We start from the raw sequence: 20,080 nt of genomic DNA on the forward strand, positions 1-20,080 counted from the left end.
TGTTTCACTGTATCTATGTGCACTTGAAAAGAATGTGTATTATGCTGTTCTGGGGCAGAGTGTTCTATAAATGGCAATTAAACTCAGTTGGTTAATGGTATCATTCAGTTCTTTTACCCTCTTGTTTTTGCTGTCAATTTGTAATACTGATACATGGGGTGGTATTGCAGTTTTCAACTATATTTCTCTTTTCAGATTTGTCAGTTTTTGCTTAATGCGTTTTAAGGCTCTTTTGTTAGAGGTATACATCTTTTATGTAGTCATGTTTTCTTGGTGAATTGAGACTAACATTATGTAACATTCTATTTTTCCTGGTAAATTTTCCTCCTCTGAAGACTATTTTGTCTCACAAATACAGCTAATCTAATTTCAGTTTGATTGGTGTTAACATGATCAAGACTTTTTCATCCTTTTATTATGTTTAACCTATCTATATCACTATACTTCTTTTCTTATAGACAACCTATCAGCATGTAGTTGAGATTTGCTTTTCCACTTTGATAATTTCTTTCTTTTAATTGCTGCCCTTATACCACTTAAATGTAATTATTAATATATTTGGATTTAGAGCAATTACCATCTTATTACTGCTTTTCTGTTTGTTCCTTCTGGGTTTTTTTTTTTTCCAGCATTTTCCTCTCTGTCTTCTTCTGAGTTATTTGAATTTGTTTTCTATTTCATATCATCTATTGGATTTTTTTTTTACTATATTTCATTGTTTGGACTTTTTACTGGTTGATCTAGAAGTTGCGATATAAATACTTAAATTTTCATGGCCTACTTTGAACTAATATTTTACCACTTCAAGTGGAAAGTAAGAAACTTACTACCTTGCAGATTATTTTATTCTCTCCCTTTATCACAGCCCCATAAAACAATGCTAAATTTTTTCCCCAATGACCATATACAGTGTAAAGATTTTTAGAGGAAAAAAATAGTCGATTGTTTTAAACAGATATTTACAGTTTCTGTTGCTCTCCTTTATTGCTGCAGCTCAAAATTTCTCTCTAATATAATTTATAGTCCTTCTGAAGAAATTCTTTTAGTTATTTTTTTAGAGTAAGTTTGATAGTGAAAAAATTCGTTCTTGCTTTTGTACTGATTGGAATTTCTCATAATCTATTTTCAAGTTCACAGACCCTCATCTGTCATCCTTTATTTTGTTGTTAAGCCATATTTTTCTGGTTATTATATTTTCAGTTCTAAAATTTCCATTTATTTATTTTTTTGTATCTTCTATTTCTCTACTGATTTTTTCCATTTTTCTGTTTCTTTCCATTGTGGTTGCTCTTCCTTCTTGGGGCATGGTTATAATAGCAGTTTTAATGACTTGGTGTGTTACTTTCAATATCTGTACTATCCTGGGATTGATAGCTGTTGATTGTCTTTTCCCTTATGAGATAGTAACATTCTCCTGTTTTTTTTTTTGTTTTGTTTTTGTTTTTGTTTTTATAGGCTGAGTGATTTTGGATTTGTCCTGGCCATTTTGAATATGACTATATTAAGTGACTCCAAACCTGGATATGCTGAATGCCATAGCATTCTTCTATGGAGAATTTTGATATTCTGTTTTTATCAAAAAGCAATCATATTAGGACTGAGGTCAAGTTCTTACATGATTTCCATTGCCTGTGGTTCCACTATCAGTTCAGTTTCAAAGTCTTTACAGTGCTATTCAGATCTGTCTTGCATTTGTGCCAGAGAGCATTCATTCTGGAGCTCTCTCCTGTAGTTTGTCTTTGGTGTGCTGTTTGGGGTCAGCTACAGGCATACACAACTGGAGGATAAGCCCAAAAGCTTATTATTTACAACCTTATTGGATCATTTTCTTGAGCTCCTTCCACTACACAATCTCCTTCACATTTTCTGGCTTCACAAAGCCTAGAGCTTTAGCTTTCCCATCAGGACATTTATTTCCAATGATTTTTTAATAACATTGCATCTGTTTTCACAGCCAGGTGGTGATTGGACCAAGAGGGAAAAAAGTTGGAACAAGAATGCTCCCCAAGGCCTCAGTACCTCAGTATCTTTGTTGGAATTTTAGGCATCTGCCCAGCTGTTGCTGCCATCACCACCACTGCTATCTAAGGAGTCTCTCATTGATTGGGATGAGAGAGAATGAAACGAACAACAGCAAAATGAGAGGATTATTCCTGATCTTCTTACTCATAGGGTTTCTTTTCCTCTTCCTTTGCCTATCTCCTTTTCTGAACCCCCAAACAAGAGAATTTCATTTTCAGTTCTTTCTGTCTTTTTTGTTTCATAGTTATGGTCTTTGAAATGCTTTAGAGTCCCAGTCAAGAGATTCCAGTAGAAAAAAAAAGAGAGACTCACCACTGGTTCCATAGTATCCTGAATTCATGTTCCCTTCCCAATCTGCCTGTCACTGTTTACTTTTAAGAGTTCTCAGATAAGTGCTACATGCATTCTGTCCAGGGCTTTTAGTTACATTCAGTGGAAGAGTTATGGGAGGGGGTGTAAATACGCTCACTCTGTCTTACCAGAACTAGAATCTCTCCCAAAGCTGTTTGAAAAACAACTTCTATCTATTGCAGTTAATTAAAATCAGTTTTTTTTTTTCAGATTTCATCCATTACTTAAAGTAAAGGCACATCTATTATTTAAACTAAGTTACCTATATTGGATCCTATTTTATGTTACAGCTTAATAATTCCTCTTCAATAAAGCAGAAGATTCACTGGTAAACTTAAAAAATGGTGGGACTTATTGCTTTTGATGTTCTCAAGAGCATGTTGGAGAAGATAAATAAGAATGCATCTCATAGGCTAGAGTGGACAGTTGTGAAGAGAAAGACTGTACCTTTGGAACACAGAAGATTCTGTGCATAGAAAGCAAGCATGTAGGCCTCCAGATGGTATTAGGACCTGCTAAAATTTAGGAACTGGTAATTCATAATACTCATAAAACCTAGGCTATTTTAAGGTCAACTTTAGGTTCCAATATCTCTAATGGAATATGTCAAACTAGATTGATATGAGCAATAACTATTTGGATTTATGAAATAATTTTAGAAGAACTAAGGAAGGTAGAATAATTTTAAATGGGGGCTAGGAGGAATATAAAGTATAAATCTATATTCAAATGAGAAAATTGGTTTTCAATATTTTATGACAGAAAGTATTTCTCAGATCTTATTGATACAATGGATATAAATCATATAAATAAGAACAGTCTCAATGCAAAATAATGAAACTGATAAAAAGTAATGAAATGGTACAAATTAAATATATGAAAATATTCCAAGCAAAGATTATTATGTTAAGGAAATAGAAACATGCTTTAGAAGGAATCTTTCTGAGCTGTTGGATAAATAGAAAACTTTTTGTGAGCATTTTTCTTTAAGAAGTTTATCATTTTGAATCTAGAAATAGAAACTGCCTGTAGAATTGGTGAATCTAGTTACTAGATAAAATGAACTAAGCTCCCTAGAGACTATTTCTTTCTATCTCATATGTAAGCCATGATTTCACAAACATAATTAATTAGTAACAATTTATATGTGTGTATGTGTGTGCATGTATATGCCATAGGCAATAAAAGAGTATTTGGATAAGAAAAAGCTAGGAGGTGGTCATTTGGGAATTGTTACAGCAACATTTGTTATATACTCATTATGTATCCTAAATTCTTTATACACTTAATCTTCATAACAATCTAAAGAGGTAGATATTACTGTTACTCTAATTTTACATATAAGAAAATTAAGGCATAAGGAATGAAGTTTATTGTTTAAGATCCCACAACTAATAAAAGCGGGAGGCAGGGGTTGGGACTCCCCAAAGTGTGTGTGCTGATGCCATATTAATATATAAATGAAACAAATTATTAAACATGTATGAGACTGTGGATGCTAGAAAAGAAACCAAACAGAACAATGATATATTGAGGGAAATTAATTATACTACACCTCCATTTTATATTGAATTAATGTATTCTCACCACAGTAATAAAGAAGGTCTGTATGCAAGCAGAAGTATTTAATTCTGCTATCACTTAAGATTTAAAAATATTACTAAGGACAGTTCTCTCTTCGCCTTCATGTGCATTGCTATGATGGTGATTATTAAAAGTTTTTGTAGTTAAAGATACTTTGATAAAGAAAGCATTCTCAGATATCATAAAAAGAGGATGGGTTATAAACCCAAAGTAGAATTTGAATGTAATTAAATAATGATAGTGAAGGCATCACACTAGCAAAAAGTTATTTGCAGTTATTTACAATTAATACAGGCTGGTATGTACAATTTTTGTTTAATTTGTGGAAGAGGCGGACAACAGGCTGACATGGGATCCTACATGGGATTGGGAAAGGGATCATGAGGGTCATAAATTCATATAACTGAGGAAGACAAAAAACCTCACCCCACCCCCCTTAGCTACTTTGGACCAGGATTCGACTTGTTTACCTTTAACTGTGCTGGGCCAAGGAGAAAACTTGCATAGGAAAATTTCTGTACTGCTTGGGCAAGCCAACTCAGTCACTGAGGCTGGATGAAAATTTCCAGTATTTGTTTCATTCAGATCTGTCTTATAAAAGCACACCCCTCTTCCCCCCCCCCCCCCCCCCCCGCCCCAGGATTTGTTAATCAAGGTAGATTGCAGGCCTCAGGGATAAGCTTACTTATTTAGGGTGACAAAAGAAAGTACTCCTTGGGCCTGCCAGCTCTGGGCTCAGGTTCCCAGGGTGGGAGTCTGGCTCTGCAGATGACAATGAGTCACTTTGCTGGGCTGGACTTGCCCAGCCTAGGAGGTAGCTGCTACTAATATCCAGGTGACTCACAGAGAGGTTATGTGCTTACAATTCATTATCTAACATTTGGCATACTGTAAGTCTTCAATAAAAGCTACCTCTTATTGTTTGAGATGTTAGAAGCCAAACTCTGGAAACTGAAGAAGCCGTGTTGGTGAGACCACTGTCCAATGCCATCTGGAATACAAGTTCTGTATTGCTCTGGTTACAAGGTTTTCTGCTCTAGTACCTAGATATTTTTTTTTTTAAGATTTATTTATTTATTCATACAAGAACTGGGGTACAGGCCAGAGGTGTGGGGGTGGTAAGAGGATTCACCAGAGACAGAGTGGGGAACAGAACAGGCAGACTGACTGAAATACACTTCTGAGGGGAGCAGCAGGCGAGACAGGAGAGGTCTGTAGCACCATGTGGGTAGCTCCCTGGCTGGCTGGGGATCGAACTTATGCTGCAGAGGTTGCAGATTGCTTCATAGTGCTGTCCTTAACCCCTTGCGCCACGAGGGAGGCTCCAAGTGCCCAGATATTTTGGGCACTTAGATGGTCTAGTGTGTCTATTAGGGGAGCCTAGGAATATTTGCACTATGGTATGGGCTCCATTCTCATGTGCTTCATTATTTCCATGTGGTGTCCTATCTCCAACTAAGGATGGATTTATACACAAAATGAATTACCAAGGCCAGAATGTTCTGCCTTGTTAGCTTTTGACTTTTATTTGTAAATATCTGTGATCATTTGGTAGATAATCTTGTTTGCTGGTTAACAGTAGAGTTGGTCTTAGAGACAGAGAGGTTAGGTTTTCCTAACCACCAGTATTAATAATGTATTCTACAGCATCCAGAGTCTAACCAAGAAACAATTCTTCTTTTTTTTTTAATATGAAAACCTCCAAAATAATAGTAAAGAAGTCTTTTCTTTTTCTCTAGAATTTTGAGAATCAAAGCTCTCGTGATTTGTTATAAATGCTATATTAAAATATTTTATTATTTTTAAAAGAAAGTGACTCAGTGTAGGATAAGAAATTTGAATATGCTTAGGACAAGCCTTAAAAACGAAGAATTTGATTCATATGTGAAGATCAGTCTGTGTTTCTCTAAGCATAAGATCATTGGTGTTTCAAAGTTATCTTCATAAAAATGCAATTTCATATTAATATATCAAATCTTATAAAACATTTTATTTCTACTGTGATTAATTTGTGTTTGCATGACAATTTTATAGGGATAAAAACATCTCAAATACATGCTTAATAACTTAAAAGAAAAATGTAGAATTAATAAAAAATCAAGGAGAACGTAATGTATAGTATGTAAATAAATTATATGTCAAGTGAGGATGTTTGAATTCTTAGAAATGCACATTTGCATTTCTGCCCCTTGGGCTTCCCCATTCATGTCATTTTATTATAGCTCCAATTTACTTACATTCTGGTATTTTATTGAAAGAATCTGAGATGTAAGTTGGTTAATGAGACATTGCTATGTAAACAAGCAAAGTCTGACTAAATATAGTTTAAATGATGGACAACTATCATTTAAAAATGATAATAAGATTGAGGATTTCTTTGATGGGATTATAAACCATGACAGAAAAGTGGAGCATATGACAGTATCATAACCAAATTTATGTCACATTTGTGTCTGCAATTGTACATACACTAACTTATGACCCCGTTCTATTATATTATTCTCATATGTTCTATTTCCCTCACACTAATCAGTGCACAGTGGCTCCTTCTCCTCTAGTTAGCCCCCACCTTCCCCCACTGTAGATGCTGAGGAACTCAACCTGACGGTGTAGGTGTGTCTGACCCTGGGCAAATCTGACATTATTTACTATGAGCTTCTTTTCCACTTGGGGTTAGGAAGTTTAAACCAGCCGTTGGTTCCCAAGTGTGATCCTGGAACCAGCAGCATCAGCATTGTCTGGAATGTGATAGAAGCACAGATTCTTGGACTCTAACCCAGACATACCAAATCAGAAACTTTGGGGCTTATTGACCCCTCTAGGTGATTCTGACACTCAAGTTTGAGAACCATTGCTTTTAATGAGGCTTTGTTGTCCTGTCTTCTGTCTGTCTGGGTTGACTTCCTGCGTACTCACATACCTACGCATATTTCAGCTTCCCCCAATGATCTCCACACGGGTGGTCTCTCTGCCTAGATTTCAGATCAACCTGCTACTTCCCAGCTGACATTTCTACCTTGCGTATCAGACTGGCATCCTGTCAGCTCCTTTCCATAAATACAACACCATACCTTCCTGCCCTTACTACTCTTCCTTCCTAGCTGGTGGCCAAGTCTGTCACCAAATTATTTATGCCATTTGGAGTCAACTCCTATGGGGGATAACCTCATGTTGTGCCCTCCATCAGACCAAAATAACACTGGCCTAAATTGACCTTCAGGCTCCTCCTCTTGGATGCTATGATTGACATGACTATCTTTCTTTTTCAGGCCCTGTCCTATAATCTGGATAGTTGTTTCAATCTGCCTTAAGCCCCATTATCAAACTCCATTCTCCCTGGTGATTCTAATATCAAGAGACTGAATAAGCTATATGACATGTGTTTGAAGTCAATGAATGTCTTTGGAAAACACTATTGGAGAGTGAACACTTTAGGGTAGTTTTTTATTTGGGGTCAGTCTCTATAGGGGAAAGAAAGATAATGGTAGAAAATGAGTTATATTTCAATTACTCTAAGAAAATGTTCACATCACTAATTTAGTTTCTGTTATTCAATTTACCTGATAGGTATACAATTCTTTTTCTTTTGGGGACTGGTATCCTCTAACTTTGACTTTCCAAGCCCAGTTTTTTTTTTTTTTCCCCTGCATGGATCTACTTATTGAATTTTATTTTCCATCAACCTGAACACACTACCTTGCTGATAGTTCATAGTTGCTGCAGTTTAGTGCAATGTGTACTCATCCATAGGAGCCTACAGGAAACCACTACTGTGAAAGAAATTGCAGGTCATATTTACATGCCTAGAAAGTACTTCCACAAGCATTTCAAAACACTCTTCATTCACCTTTGGTCAAAGCCCTTTATGTGTTTAGCAATATTTACAGTACTCCAAGAGGCCTTCCCCCCCGCCCCCCGTATTTGGCTTAAAGCATAGTCACTTGACCTAGTTTAGACATCCTTCTTGTTCAAAAGGTATGAGTCTTATTTTTGCTTTATTTATCAAATGTATAGAAAATTATCAGTAAATGCTTAACAACAACAATCTACACTTGTGGTTATATTCACTTAATTTTTCAGACAGCAATTATTTATTCTATCATCTCCTTGCAGGTACTATACTGGTGCTGGAATAACAGAGTCCTTGTCTGAAATAATCTTGTAAGTTCTTTTCCAGTCAGCTGGATCTTTGCCAGTCATATGTGGTAGGTATGGATTTTTCTTACAGAGGATGGGAGGGGGCCAGAGAGGGCTTGCATGATCATTGAGGTGTATGGCTTTGAGAAATAAAATGTGATTTACCTAGAGTATTTTTGTATACTGGGACATATAAAAATATGACACAAGTCAAATAAACAAATAAAGACAGCAACATTTTCTAATAGATTTATGCATTTTCACTATTGGCACACACTATTCATTTCTGTCAAATCATCTACTATCTTTATATTTTAGATTTATAGCAATCATCTTCAGACACTGTTTATGGGAGCACCCCTGACTGAAGCTTTGACTCCCATTTCCTTTGAGAATTGTCTAACGTGTATATGGCATTCCTCTGACTGAACATATGACTGGTCAATCAAGCGTGTTTAAGCATTTTCTGTGTCCCCAGTCATATCCTAAGTGCTGTGAGGGATTGAAAACTAAACAAATTTCCATTCTCATTAGTATTATAGCTTTTTCTGTATAAATTCTACTGAACTATGGGTCTCTTGAGGACAAGATTTGATTTAATCACTCTGTGAACTCCATAACATGTCACATAGTACCCAATGGGTATTATTAAATGGAAGAATTCATAAATAAACTCATTTCTAGGGACAGATGGTAGACAGACATCACCTTGAGAGTTCTAGAATTCTAGGAAAAATCAGTTTGGTTGGTAACAGGTCATATTGTTTGACCTTGTGAAAGAAGGTCAACTTAACCCAAGGATAGCTAGTACACAGACTTGCTATTGTACTCTTGACCCAGTCAGCAACACAAGAAATGAAACAGCATATTTCTTTTGTTAAACAGCACCACTCACCTGATCTGCAGCCAAGTCAGCATGGGGGTAGTTCCTCCTCCAAATACCCAAACTGTGAAGAACACAAGGAGTAGTGTGGTGGTAAACATCATTTGTTTGGGCTGAGATTCTGTGTTCCGAATGGCTAAGGCAAATGCTATTGCTCCTCGCAAACCTTGTAGAGGAAACCAAAAGTGAAAAATTTCATGAGTCTCTTTCTTGAATTCATCTTTGTAATTTGCTGATAAATAAAATTACTTTTTTTAAGTTAAAATTTTGTTTTTTGTTATATTTATAGAGTCACATGTAGTTGGAAGAAATGACTTTCCGCCTAACGATAACATTCTGCAAAAGTATAGTAGAATCTCATAACCAGAATTTCAATACTGGTACAGTTTAGATACAGTACATTTTTGTAAACAATTAGCTCCCTCATGTTGCCTTCTTTTCATCCATTAGACTTATCTTCGAAGTTTTTTTTTTTGTATGTATCAATGTATGTTTGTATGTAGGAAGGTAAGTAGATAGGTAGGTAGTTGAGATAATACTGTTGTTTGTGCTTTAGAAGTGCAGGATCTGGGGGCCTCTCTGGTGGTGCAAGAGGTTAAGAACAACCTATGAAGGTACCCACAGCCACTGTAACATGAGTTTGATCCCTGGCCAGGGAGCTACCCACATGACATAGCAGAACTCTTCTGTCTTGCCTGCTGCTCCCCTCAGCAGTGTATTTCAGTCAATATGCCTGTTCTGCTCCCCACTCTGTCTCTGGTGCACTCTGTCTCTGTCCCACAGTTCTTATTTGCATAAATAAATAAATCTTTTTTTTTTTAAAAAGATAAAAGTACTGGATCTCCTTCTCCAGTGGTTACCACACTACACCCAGCACCAAAACATCCACAGTCCTCCACAATAGTCTGTTGTGCTTCCTCCCCTCTGTGCTCTTGCCTCTCCCTCTCTGGTAGCCTCCATTCTACCTTCAGATTACTAGCATTTGTAATTAGTTTGACTTTTCTGGATCTTTTATTTTTATTTTTTTTCTTTATATTCCACATTCAAGTGACACCATCTGGTATTTCTCCTTCTCCTTCTGACTTATTTAGATTAGTATAATCCCCTACAGCTCCATCCATTTTGTCACAAACAGTGAGAGTTTATCTTTCTTAATCACTGGGTAGTAGTCCATTGTACATATATCACATCTTCGTGATCCATTCATATGGTTTTGGCACCTAAGTAGTTTCCATAGTTTGGTTATTGTAAATACTCCTATGGAATATGATTATATATTTTCTTTTAAGGTAGTTTTTTGTATCCTTTGGATAGATGCTTAGGAATGGAATTGCTGGGTCATATGAAAGAAATGCAAATCAAAACCACAATGAGATATTTCCTCACATGTGTGAGAATGGCTCACCTCTTGTTGCCCTTTAATAATCACATCTACTTCTCTCAAACGTACTCCTTTCTTAACTTCTGGCCACTAATGATCAGTTCTCCACTTCTATTTTTTTTTTATTTAAATAATGTTATAGAAATGGGATCACTAATTATTTAGCCTTTTTTTGGTATCATTTTTCTTTCACTCAGCATAATTCTCTGGATATTCATACAGGTTGTTGAATGTATCAATAGTTTCATCTTTTTTATAGCCATGCAGTATTCCACAATATAGATGTTCCACAGTTTGTTCAACCTATTGAATCTATTGAAAGATATTAATAGATATCCTTCAGTCTATTGAAAGGATCTACATTGTTTCCAGTTTTGTCTATTACAAAGGCCACTGTGTGTGTGACCATAAATTTTTACTTATCTGAGATAAATGCCAAGGAAGACATCACTGAGTTTTAAGGTATTTACATATTTTTAAAGCAATTGCCAAACTGTATTCTAAACAGCTATGACATTTAACATCCCCAACCAACAAAATATAAATCGTTAAGTTTCTCTATGTCTTTGTAAGCCTTTGATGTCACTGTTTTTTATTTTAGCAATGCTGATAGGTATGTGGTAATAAGTCATTGTGGTTTTAATTTGCATTACCTAGACAGTAATAATGTTGAGCATTTTAAACTGTACTTATTTGTTAAATTTATAATCTCCTGAAAAAAATGTCTTATGTTTCTTTCTCATTTTCTAATTGGATTGTTGGATTTTTGATTGTTGAATTTGAGAGTTATTTATATATTCTAGAAAATAGTGCTTTGTAAGATATCCTGTTTGCAATATTTCCTTCCACTTGATAACTTATTTTTCATCCTCTTAAGAGACTCTTTCACACAACAAAAAGTTTGAATTTTGATGAGGTCTAATCTGTTGATTTTTCCTCTTAGAATCATGTGTTTGGAGCTAAGTCTAAGAATTTCTCTTAGAACGAGATCCTAAAGATAGTTCCCTGTGTTTTTTTTTTTCTAGAAGTTGTATAGTATAGCTTTGCATTTTACATTTGAGTCTGTGATAATTTTTAGTTAGTTTTTGTATAAGGTATATTCTTAGGATAAAGTTCACATTTTCATCTATAAATGTTTAATTACTCCACTTAATTGGCTTTGTACCTTTATAAAAAATCAGTTAGGTATGTTTTTGTGGATCTACTCCTGGATTCTGTATTATGTTCCATTGACCTATGTGTTTATTTTTCTTCTAATGACATACCATCTTGATTACTGTAAATGTATAATAAACTTTAATATTATATAGAGTGATTATTTCTATCTTATGTCTTGTTTTCAAAATTGGTTTAACTATACTAGGCTCTTTGTCTTCCTACAACATCTTATAAAAACATTGTCTATATTTATAAAAAAATCTTTTTGAGTACAATTTCTTTTAAAAATCAAATAGACAACAGGAAAGCCAAATTTTAAACCATTGAAATATAATAAATAATTAAATAACACTTAAAATTAAACTAACCTATTAAAACTTGCTCTTTTCTTGTTTTATTTTTCTTTAGCAAAAATATGCTAATTGAATTTGTATGCATCCATATTAAATATATTTGTAAGAAGAGGTGTTAAAGAGAAAACACTGACATTTCAAATCCAAACATGATGGCATTAATAAAAAGAGATGTAGACTACGAAATCAGAAAATACAAACACAAGCAGTAAAGTAAAAATGTTAAAATGAAGGTCTCTCTTGGATAACAAAAGACTTGCAAAACATTTGTAAGTCCTGTTATATCATATAATTAGACAAATAAACATTTATAATAATAGCATTATATAATATATATAAGTCAAAGAGGTAGTAATTTGGTAATTTTTATAAGAGATTTAAAGCACATACAAGAAATTGCAATGGTCTATTTTTATAATACTGCATCATCTAGATTTTTAAATTTCCAGGTCTTTACAACGTGTTAAAGGAATTCTAGATGTAGAACAGAATGAGGAAAACTACTGCTATCCTGGTTTTTATCCCTAAGTTCCAACTTAGAATATATTACCCCTTTCTTACCTCCATGCTGAGAATATACAAGGGACAAAAGGCATAACACAAGATCCAGAAGATTAGACTAGAGAGACTTAATGTATTTTGCCTGAAACAAAGAAACCTCAGAGAGAGTGGAACATACACTCCGATTATAAAATATCTTCAAGGAACAAAATGTAATGCAGGAAGGAAATTATTCTAAATCTCCATGTAGACAAGGAAATGGCCTGGAGATAAGGCAGATAATATTTGAAGTAGGTATTAATAAAAAAAAAAGCTCTTACACATAAGCAATTCTTAACACTTGAGATGATGACTCATAAACAACAGCCCACCCTCTCCACCCCCAACACACACCAGAGATGTTCATGCGTTTAGATGGGAACAGGAGAGTACAGATATTAATAACACTTAATACTGAGGAATACTTTAATAATGTTCTCTCTAGGAAATACAAATGGTGTCATTAGGGAATGAAAGCTCAAGGAAATAGTCTTACAACAGACTTCTGTATCTGAGAGAAAATTTATAGGTCAAGGTGAAGTTCCTTGCAGTGTTTAATCGCTGTGCAAGTCTGGAGATGGAAGGTGATCTTTTCATTTTCTTTCTTTCCTCAAGCTCACATTGTTAGATAGAGACATTGTTGGATATAGCACAACACTGAAGCTCTTTCATGTTAGATATTAAAGGTAAGGAAATAAATGCAACCATTTATCTTCCTAAATATGTTTAATAATGTATTGTTATTATGCTAAACTAGCATAACTTTGCTCTTCAATCTAAATTATCTATACATGAGCAGTTCTTGGCTTAAAAATATACTCAAAAGAGATCCACTTTTCTGACTTGTGTGTGTGTGTACATACATATGTGTATATATGTATGTATACTATATGTAAATATATATATTTCCTATATATAAGACTCTATATATATTTAGGAGATTGTATGGTAGCAAAAATCTGCCACTCCAAAATATACCTTTGGCAAAGGTTGCTTTTATGTGAGGGGTTCTGAAGGCATCGTGGAGGTAGTAGTTTTAAAAAGACATTAACATGTAAATACTATAAGGTGTCCACTTCATTGTACCGGGAACAGCTAGTCTCCCTTATCTCTTTTCAATGGTGAAGGAATGACTTAAATATCTTTGATTACTGTGCTTTTCTTGCCTAACTACTTATCGTAGTTTCATGTTTGTATCCTGCCTTTCACCTCCCTTATCTTAGCTAAGTACTTAAGATGGTGTCTGAAGCCATGTGGTGAGTGACTCCAATACGCTGGGTTTCTGCCATGTATACAGCAAGTAGACATATTATAATTAGTCTTCTTTTTAAATTTTTATTCTATCAATCTGGCTGATACTTGTTTGATTATTTCTCATACTACAATAACATAGAAGAGTATGGGGTGATTTCCTTTGGGCCCTGACACAAAGCATACTCTTTACTTTCTAATATACCTACTACAGTTTACCTTTTAAGAGTCATGTTTTAGGACCATGAGTTCCAGAATAGAGGAACTCAGACTTCCTCACCACTAAGTCTTAGGTAAAGTTTAGCACATAGTGAGTAATCAATAAATGTTTATAGGTTTTTTTTAATACCCTTTCATTTTACCTTCAATAAAAATGTCCTAGGAGTAGTTATCTTCTTGTGATATAAATGTAGCTGTATCTGATTTTCACCCATTCAAAACACATGTGCGAATTTATAACAAATTAAGTTTCACTTTTTCTCTTTAAAGATAAACAGGAAACTGCACACTTTCTGCAGCAGGGGTTCTTGCTAGAAAGCTTTCCATGGTTCAATAGTCTTCTCTTGTTATGAATAGAACATCAACACAATTAACATAAGAATCCCTTAGAGACCAATTTTAAATGGAACTACATTTAATTGCAGGTAATTCTTTTATTCCTCAAGATGATTCTAACTTTCAAGCTAAGCATGAGAAACATGTCAAATCTATGCAATGTAAACCCATTTAAAAAGAAATGGTATAGGCTACAAAACACCAAAACCAGAATTATTTCCATTATTTGGTCAAAACAAAGGGGAAAAGATAGGTAAATCTAAAGGGTAATCTAAAAATTCTCACAAAGTGAAACACAAGTTTTGCAAATAAGTTCTGGACTGCTAAGCAAAATGGTATGTGTTCTTTGGAAATAGTATTTTGCCTAAGAAAATCTTAGGTCACTATTAATTTTTCAGTTCTAGTATTTTGTTGTTAGTCTAAATAATTTATGAAGTTCTATGTTCCAAATCCATTGTGTTAAGAAGATAAGTACAGAACCTACTCATAAGAGGTAATCAGTACATATTGCTATGGACTGAATTGTGTGGCATCAAATTCATATGTTGAAGTCCTCCCCGATTATTTAGAGTTTGGAAGATCATTGGGTCTAGATAATGCTATGAGGGTGGGCCCCCCGTGATGGAATTAGTGCCTTTATAAAAAGAGACATCAGCAAGTTTGCTCTTACACAGTGAGAAGCTGGCTTTCTGCAAGCCACAGCGAGAAAGCCCTCAATGGAACTTTATCATACTCATAACCTGGTCTTAGACTATCAGAACTACGTGAAATGCGTTTTTGTTGTTTTACTACCCAGGCTTGTACCTGGTTATGGCTACACCAGCATACTAAATGTACTAAGCATTGAAAAAGTAATGAATGACCTTTAGTTGACAACTGTCTGGGTTCCTAATGTGCAATATGTAACTTTAGAATCATCAAGAGGCTTATCTGGAGTTCTAAATTAGCTTCGCTTTGTCAATTTAGCAAACTCATGTTTCTCAGCTCCATTCTTCCCATGCTTTTGGCCATCTCATGTGTGCATTGTACCACATATGTCACACATGGCCATGGCTATGGACACATGGTCCCTTCTCTAAAGCTCTGTTTCTGTGGCTTTTGAGTCTTCACGTGGAAATGGCATCCTTTCTCACTCTTCTAGATTTTGAATTCAGTTAGCATTTTCCTCAACCTGCCACAACTACAGGTAGAAGCTATACTTTTTTTGTAATTTTTTTGTACCTTTTGGAGTCCAAAGGAAATCATACCATATCCCTCTATGTTATTCTAGGGGGGGAATTAAACAAGTATGACAGATTGATAGAGGAAAAACTCAAAAAGAAGTTTAATAATATTATGTCTACCGGCTGTATACATGGGAGAGACCCAGCCTGACTGAGTCACTCGCCACATGGCTTCAGACACCATCTTCAGTAGCTTAGCTAAGACAAAGGAGGTGGGGAACAGAGTGGGGATAGAAATAGGAAAGTCAGATAAGTGGGAAGGCACAGTAAACAAAGGTACTTAAGTTATGCCTTTCGTGTTGAAAAGAGAAGGGAGACCAGGTGTTCCCAGTACAATGATGTAGACACCTTACAGAGTTTACATGTAAATGTCCTTTTCAGAAGCTGTCTCCTCCCAGCCTTCAGAGTCCTTTCCATGAAATGAAACTTTGCCTAAGTCATATGTTAGGGTGGCATATTTTGCTCCCCAATCTTGCATGTATGGTTTGATGCAAAAAAAATAAGACTTCTAAGTATCATGACCATTGTAAATAGATGTGAAGCATTTAAGACAAATTGGTGGGGTGAAAGATTTCTTTGCATGCTTGTTTTTCTGAATCATTTTCTCCCATTCCAATCTCTACAGTTTTTTTACCTAAAACCCATATGCAAACTTTACCTAATTCCATCTGATCAAAGCTTGCCTGGGCCACAACTATCTGTATGAAGTCTTGTCTGAGTCTGGGTAAGACGAACTTATAAATAACCTGTCCTAGTTGTATGCCCCTGTCAGATCACTTGTGACATTACATTGTGATTGTCTGAATCTTTGTTTATCCACAACATCTGTGGCAAAGTCAAGCACATGATAAAAGCTCAATAAATATTTGCTGAACAAAATAATTTATGGGTGAATGTTCTGGTTCTTCATGATTTTAGATTACATAAAGTTATTGATAGCTCCTAGCTTAATATAATGGCTGAATAATTGCTTCTGCAATTTCAGTATTTGTCCCTTAATATTTATTGAGACTCTTAAAGCTTTTCATTGAAAGTCAAGAGACTGGGATATGTTCTCAGGCCTACAACTGACATTCTGTATGATCATAAGAAGGATGCCTTTTCTGGATCTGCATTGCCTCATCTCTCAATGGAAGTTTTAAGATTCAACTTATAGTTTTTAACTAGAAATACACATCAACATCAGTTGTGAATCTTAAAAATGTATGTACTTATCCAAGGTAGAAGTCAAGACTCTGAAGTTTGGATTCAACAAAGAACAAGTATTTAAAACCTGAGGATCCTTGGTCCAAGACCCATCACCTCAATCGCTGACCATGCTCCTGACTGACATTCTAGTCTATTGGCCTCACAGTCCTTATTCTCTCCTCCTTCTAGACCTTCACGTACCGAGAACAGTTTTTCACAAGCTAGTTTTATGAAGTCATGATTTGATGCAGCAACCACAAGTGGCTTCCCACATACCATGGCAACTTCAATTAGAATCTCTCTCCAGGGGCCTCCCTGGTGGCGTAAGGGGTTAAGATACAACCTATGAAGTTATCAGCAGCCACTGCAGCATGAGTTCTATTCCCAGCCAGGGAGGAGACCCACATGGCGGAGCAGACCTCTGTTGACTCACCCACTGCTCCCCTCAGCAGTGTATTTCAGTCAATCTGCCTGTTCCGTTCCTCACTCTGTCTCTGGTGAGTCCTCTCACCCTCCACACCTCTGGCCTGTACCCCAGTTCTTGTAAGCATAAATAAATCTTTAAAAAAAAAAAAGAATCTCACTCCACCTTCCCTACTGAGCTCCTCTTCTCCACTGAAAACACTATATACCAACAAGGTGGTCTTCTGTCATCCCCAAAACAATCTTTATCCTGTCTCTGTACCATGATGTCACTGTTAACTCCTTGCTTCACTTCTTTTTACCTCTATCCCACTTGTGTGAAAACTTCCCACTATACTATAGTCCACATTGTCATACTTCTTAGGTATCCTATAAAACATATTACTCATGTCACTTGTATTATTAAATAATAGTCTGATGTAGTCTGTTTTTTACCTTACAATTATTCATCTTTTAAAAGATTGGCATTACATCTTCCTTACATAGTTCTATATCTCCTTAGTACCCAAAGCATGATACTCAGTAAGTGCTTTTAAATTGAATGATTGCAGTGATTTCAGGTCCTCTAGATATGAGTTGGTGGTTATCCATTCATTGAGGCTCCAGGGAGTAGCACTAAAAAGGAGACATCATCTGCTAAAGGAGTTTCTAGATTAGCTGGAAATTACATAAACACATGCCCGTTAAGTTAGATGCCATGAGAAGACCATAGGGTAAGAGGATAGAGGATAGATATGTGTGAGAGACTGGGGTGTTTAGAGTGACTTGAGTAGAGATTAATACAATGAGGGAGAAGACATGTGGGCAACTAAAGATAATCATCCCAAGCTTCTGGAACAATTGATGCATAATATCTGACATGAGGGTATGCCTGGCATGTTCAGGCAGCAGCAGAGGGGGTGGTGTGGTTGGAATGGCTGAAGTAGAAGAATATGGGGGGAGGGGAGTAAAGGGAGATAATGCCAAAAAGGTAACAGAGTCAGATAATGTTAGGCTTTTAAATGGCAGGCTTTTGACTTTTACTGTGAGATGGAAAACTTTAAGAAGGTTTTAGGCACGGTAATGGTATGAGCTATGCTATGCTTAAAATGGTCATTCTACCTATCATGTAAAAAACAGACTTGCTGGTGGAGGTAGGGAGGCTGCTGTGTTAGTCCAGGCAAGGAAGTGAAAGTGGGTCAGGACGGCGGGTAGCATGATAGGTGCTGGTAAAATGTCAAAGGGTGAAAATATTTATGAATGGGTTGGAGAGAAAGTGTAGGAGAATAAAGAACCCAAGAACTTATCACCTGTGCAACAGGAGAATTGGAAAAAATTGTGGGAAGAGCATGTTTGAGAATATGGTGCTATCAAGGGTTATGTTCTGATCATGTTGAATTCAAAATCCTATTAGTCAACAAGTAGAGAGACTTAGTGGGTGATTATATCTACGGGTCTGTTTGGAGGAGAGGGAAGGGTCTTTTGCAGGAGAGGATAGGAAGACAAGGAAGCTTAGAGTTTAAAATGTGCAGGGAGATAAAATTTATTTATTTAAAGATTTATTCATTTACACAAGAACCGGGGTACAGGCCAGATGCGTGGTAGGGTGAGAGGATTCACCATAGAGAGAGCGGTGAACAGAACAGGCAGACTGACAAAATACACTGCTGAGGGGAGCAGTGGGCATGACAGGAGAGGTCTGCCGCCCCATGTGGGAACCTCACTGGCCAGCTGGGATCGAACTGGCACTGCAGAGGATGCAGGCAGCTTCACAGCATGGTGCTCAACTGCCTGTGCCACCAGGGGAGGCCCAATAAAATTTATTTTAAATCAAGTTTGTCCTTGCCTCCCACCTCCAAAGCTCCTCCCTTGACTGCTCCTCAACATCTCAGTCTTCAGAAAGGCTGCGCTGCCCAGGCAGCTAAATGCCCCTTTTCTCACCATTACACGGGTCTTTTTTGTGTATCTTTCATTGCACTTATCACCATCTGAAATCATCACATTTATTTTTTTAAAACCTGTATCTTTCCCTGAGAAAGGAAGCCTGGTGACAGCAGACCAGTGCCAGACTAGTGCCCATCATCAGTGGCAGATACTTCTTAAGAATTTGATGAATGCGTGAATGAATGGATGAGGGAAATATCATATTTTGTACTTGAAATGCAAGTAGAGATAACTCCCCCCACCCAATGACTAGTACATGAAAAATGTTGTAGAAATGTCCCTGAGAGGCCCTCCCTGGTGGAGCAGAGGGTTAAGTCTCAGCACTGTGAAGCTGTCTGCAGATACTGCAGCATGAGTTCGAGCCCCAACCAGGGAAATGACCCACCTAGCACAGCAGACCTCTCCTGACTCGCCTGCTGCTCCCCTCAGCAGTGTATTTCAGTACATCTGCCTGTTCTGCTCTCCAGTTTGTCTCTGGTGAATCATCTCACCCCCTATACCTCTGGCCTATAACCCAGTTCTTGTATGCATAAATAAATAAATCTTTAAAAAAAAGAAGAAGATTTTTGTGATCAGTCCTTTATCATTAGTGTTGTGTGCAAAAATTTTCTCCCAGTTGGTGGGGTTTCTCTTTGTTTTTGTTATTGTCTCTTTTGCTGTGCAGAAGCTCTTTAATTTGATGTAGTCCCAGCTGTTGATCTTTGCCTTCACTATCACTGCTTTGGGTGATGTGTCTGTAAAGATGTCTTTGATATGCAAATCACGTAGTGTTTCGCCTATATTTCCTTCTATGTATTTTATGGTTTCAGGTCTTATGTCTAGTTCTTTAATCCATTTTGAGTTGATTTTTGTATATGGTGTGAGGTGGTGGTCAAGCTTCATTCTTTTGTATGTAGCGACCCAGTTTTCCCAGCACCATTTATTGAACAAACTTTCTTTGCTCCAATGCATAGTCTTTGCTCCTTTGTCAAAGATTAGTTGACCATAAATCTGTGGGTTTATTTCTGGATTTTCTATTCGATTCCATTGGTCTGTATGTCTGTTCTTGTTCCAATACCATGCAGTTTTGATGATGCCCAAAAATAGATGACTGGATCAAGAAGATGTG

General features: G+C 36.3%; 1 protein-coding gene across 1 annotated transcript in view; it reads right to left on the reverse strand.

Annotated features, from left to right (window-relative positions):
* Positions 1-20,080, reverse strand: part of SLC9A9 (solute carrier family 9 member A9) — a gene marked incomplete at both ends in the record, with an annotated part of 608,321 nt that overhangs the window by 183,881 nt on the left and 404,360 nt on the right. Inside the window, one exon of the mRNA XM_084232807.1 lies at positions 8,990-9,143. Coding sequence (XP_084088933.1) covers positions 8,990-9,143 — 154 coding nt within the window. The remainder of the gene's footprint in view (positions 1-8,989; positions 9,144-20,080) is intronic.

The sequence above is a fragment of the Talpa europaea genome (assembly GCF_964194135.1).
Source record: "Talpa europaea genome assembly, chromosome: 4".
NCBI classification, from domain to species: domain Eukaryota; kingdom Metazoa; phylum Chordata; class Mammalia; order Eulipotyphla; family Talpidae; genus Talpa; species Talpa europaea.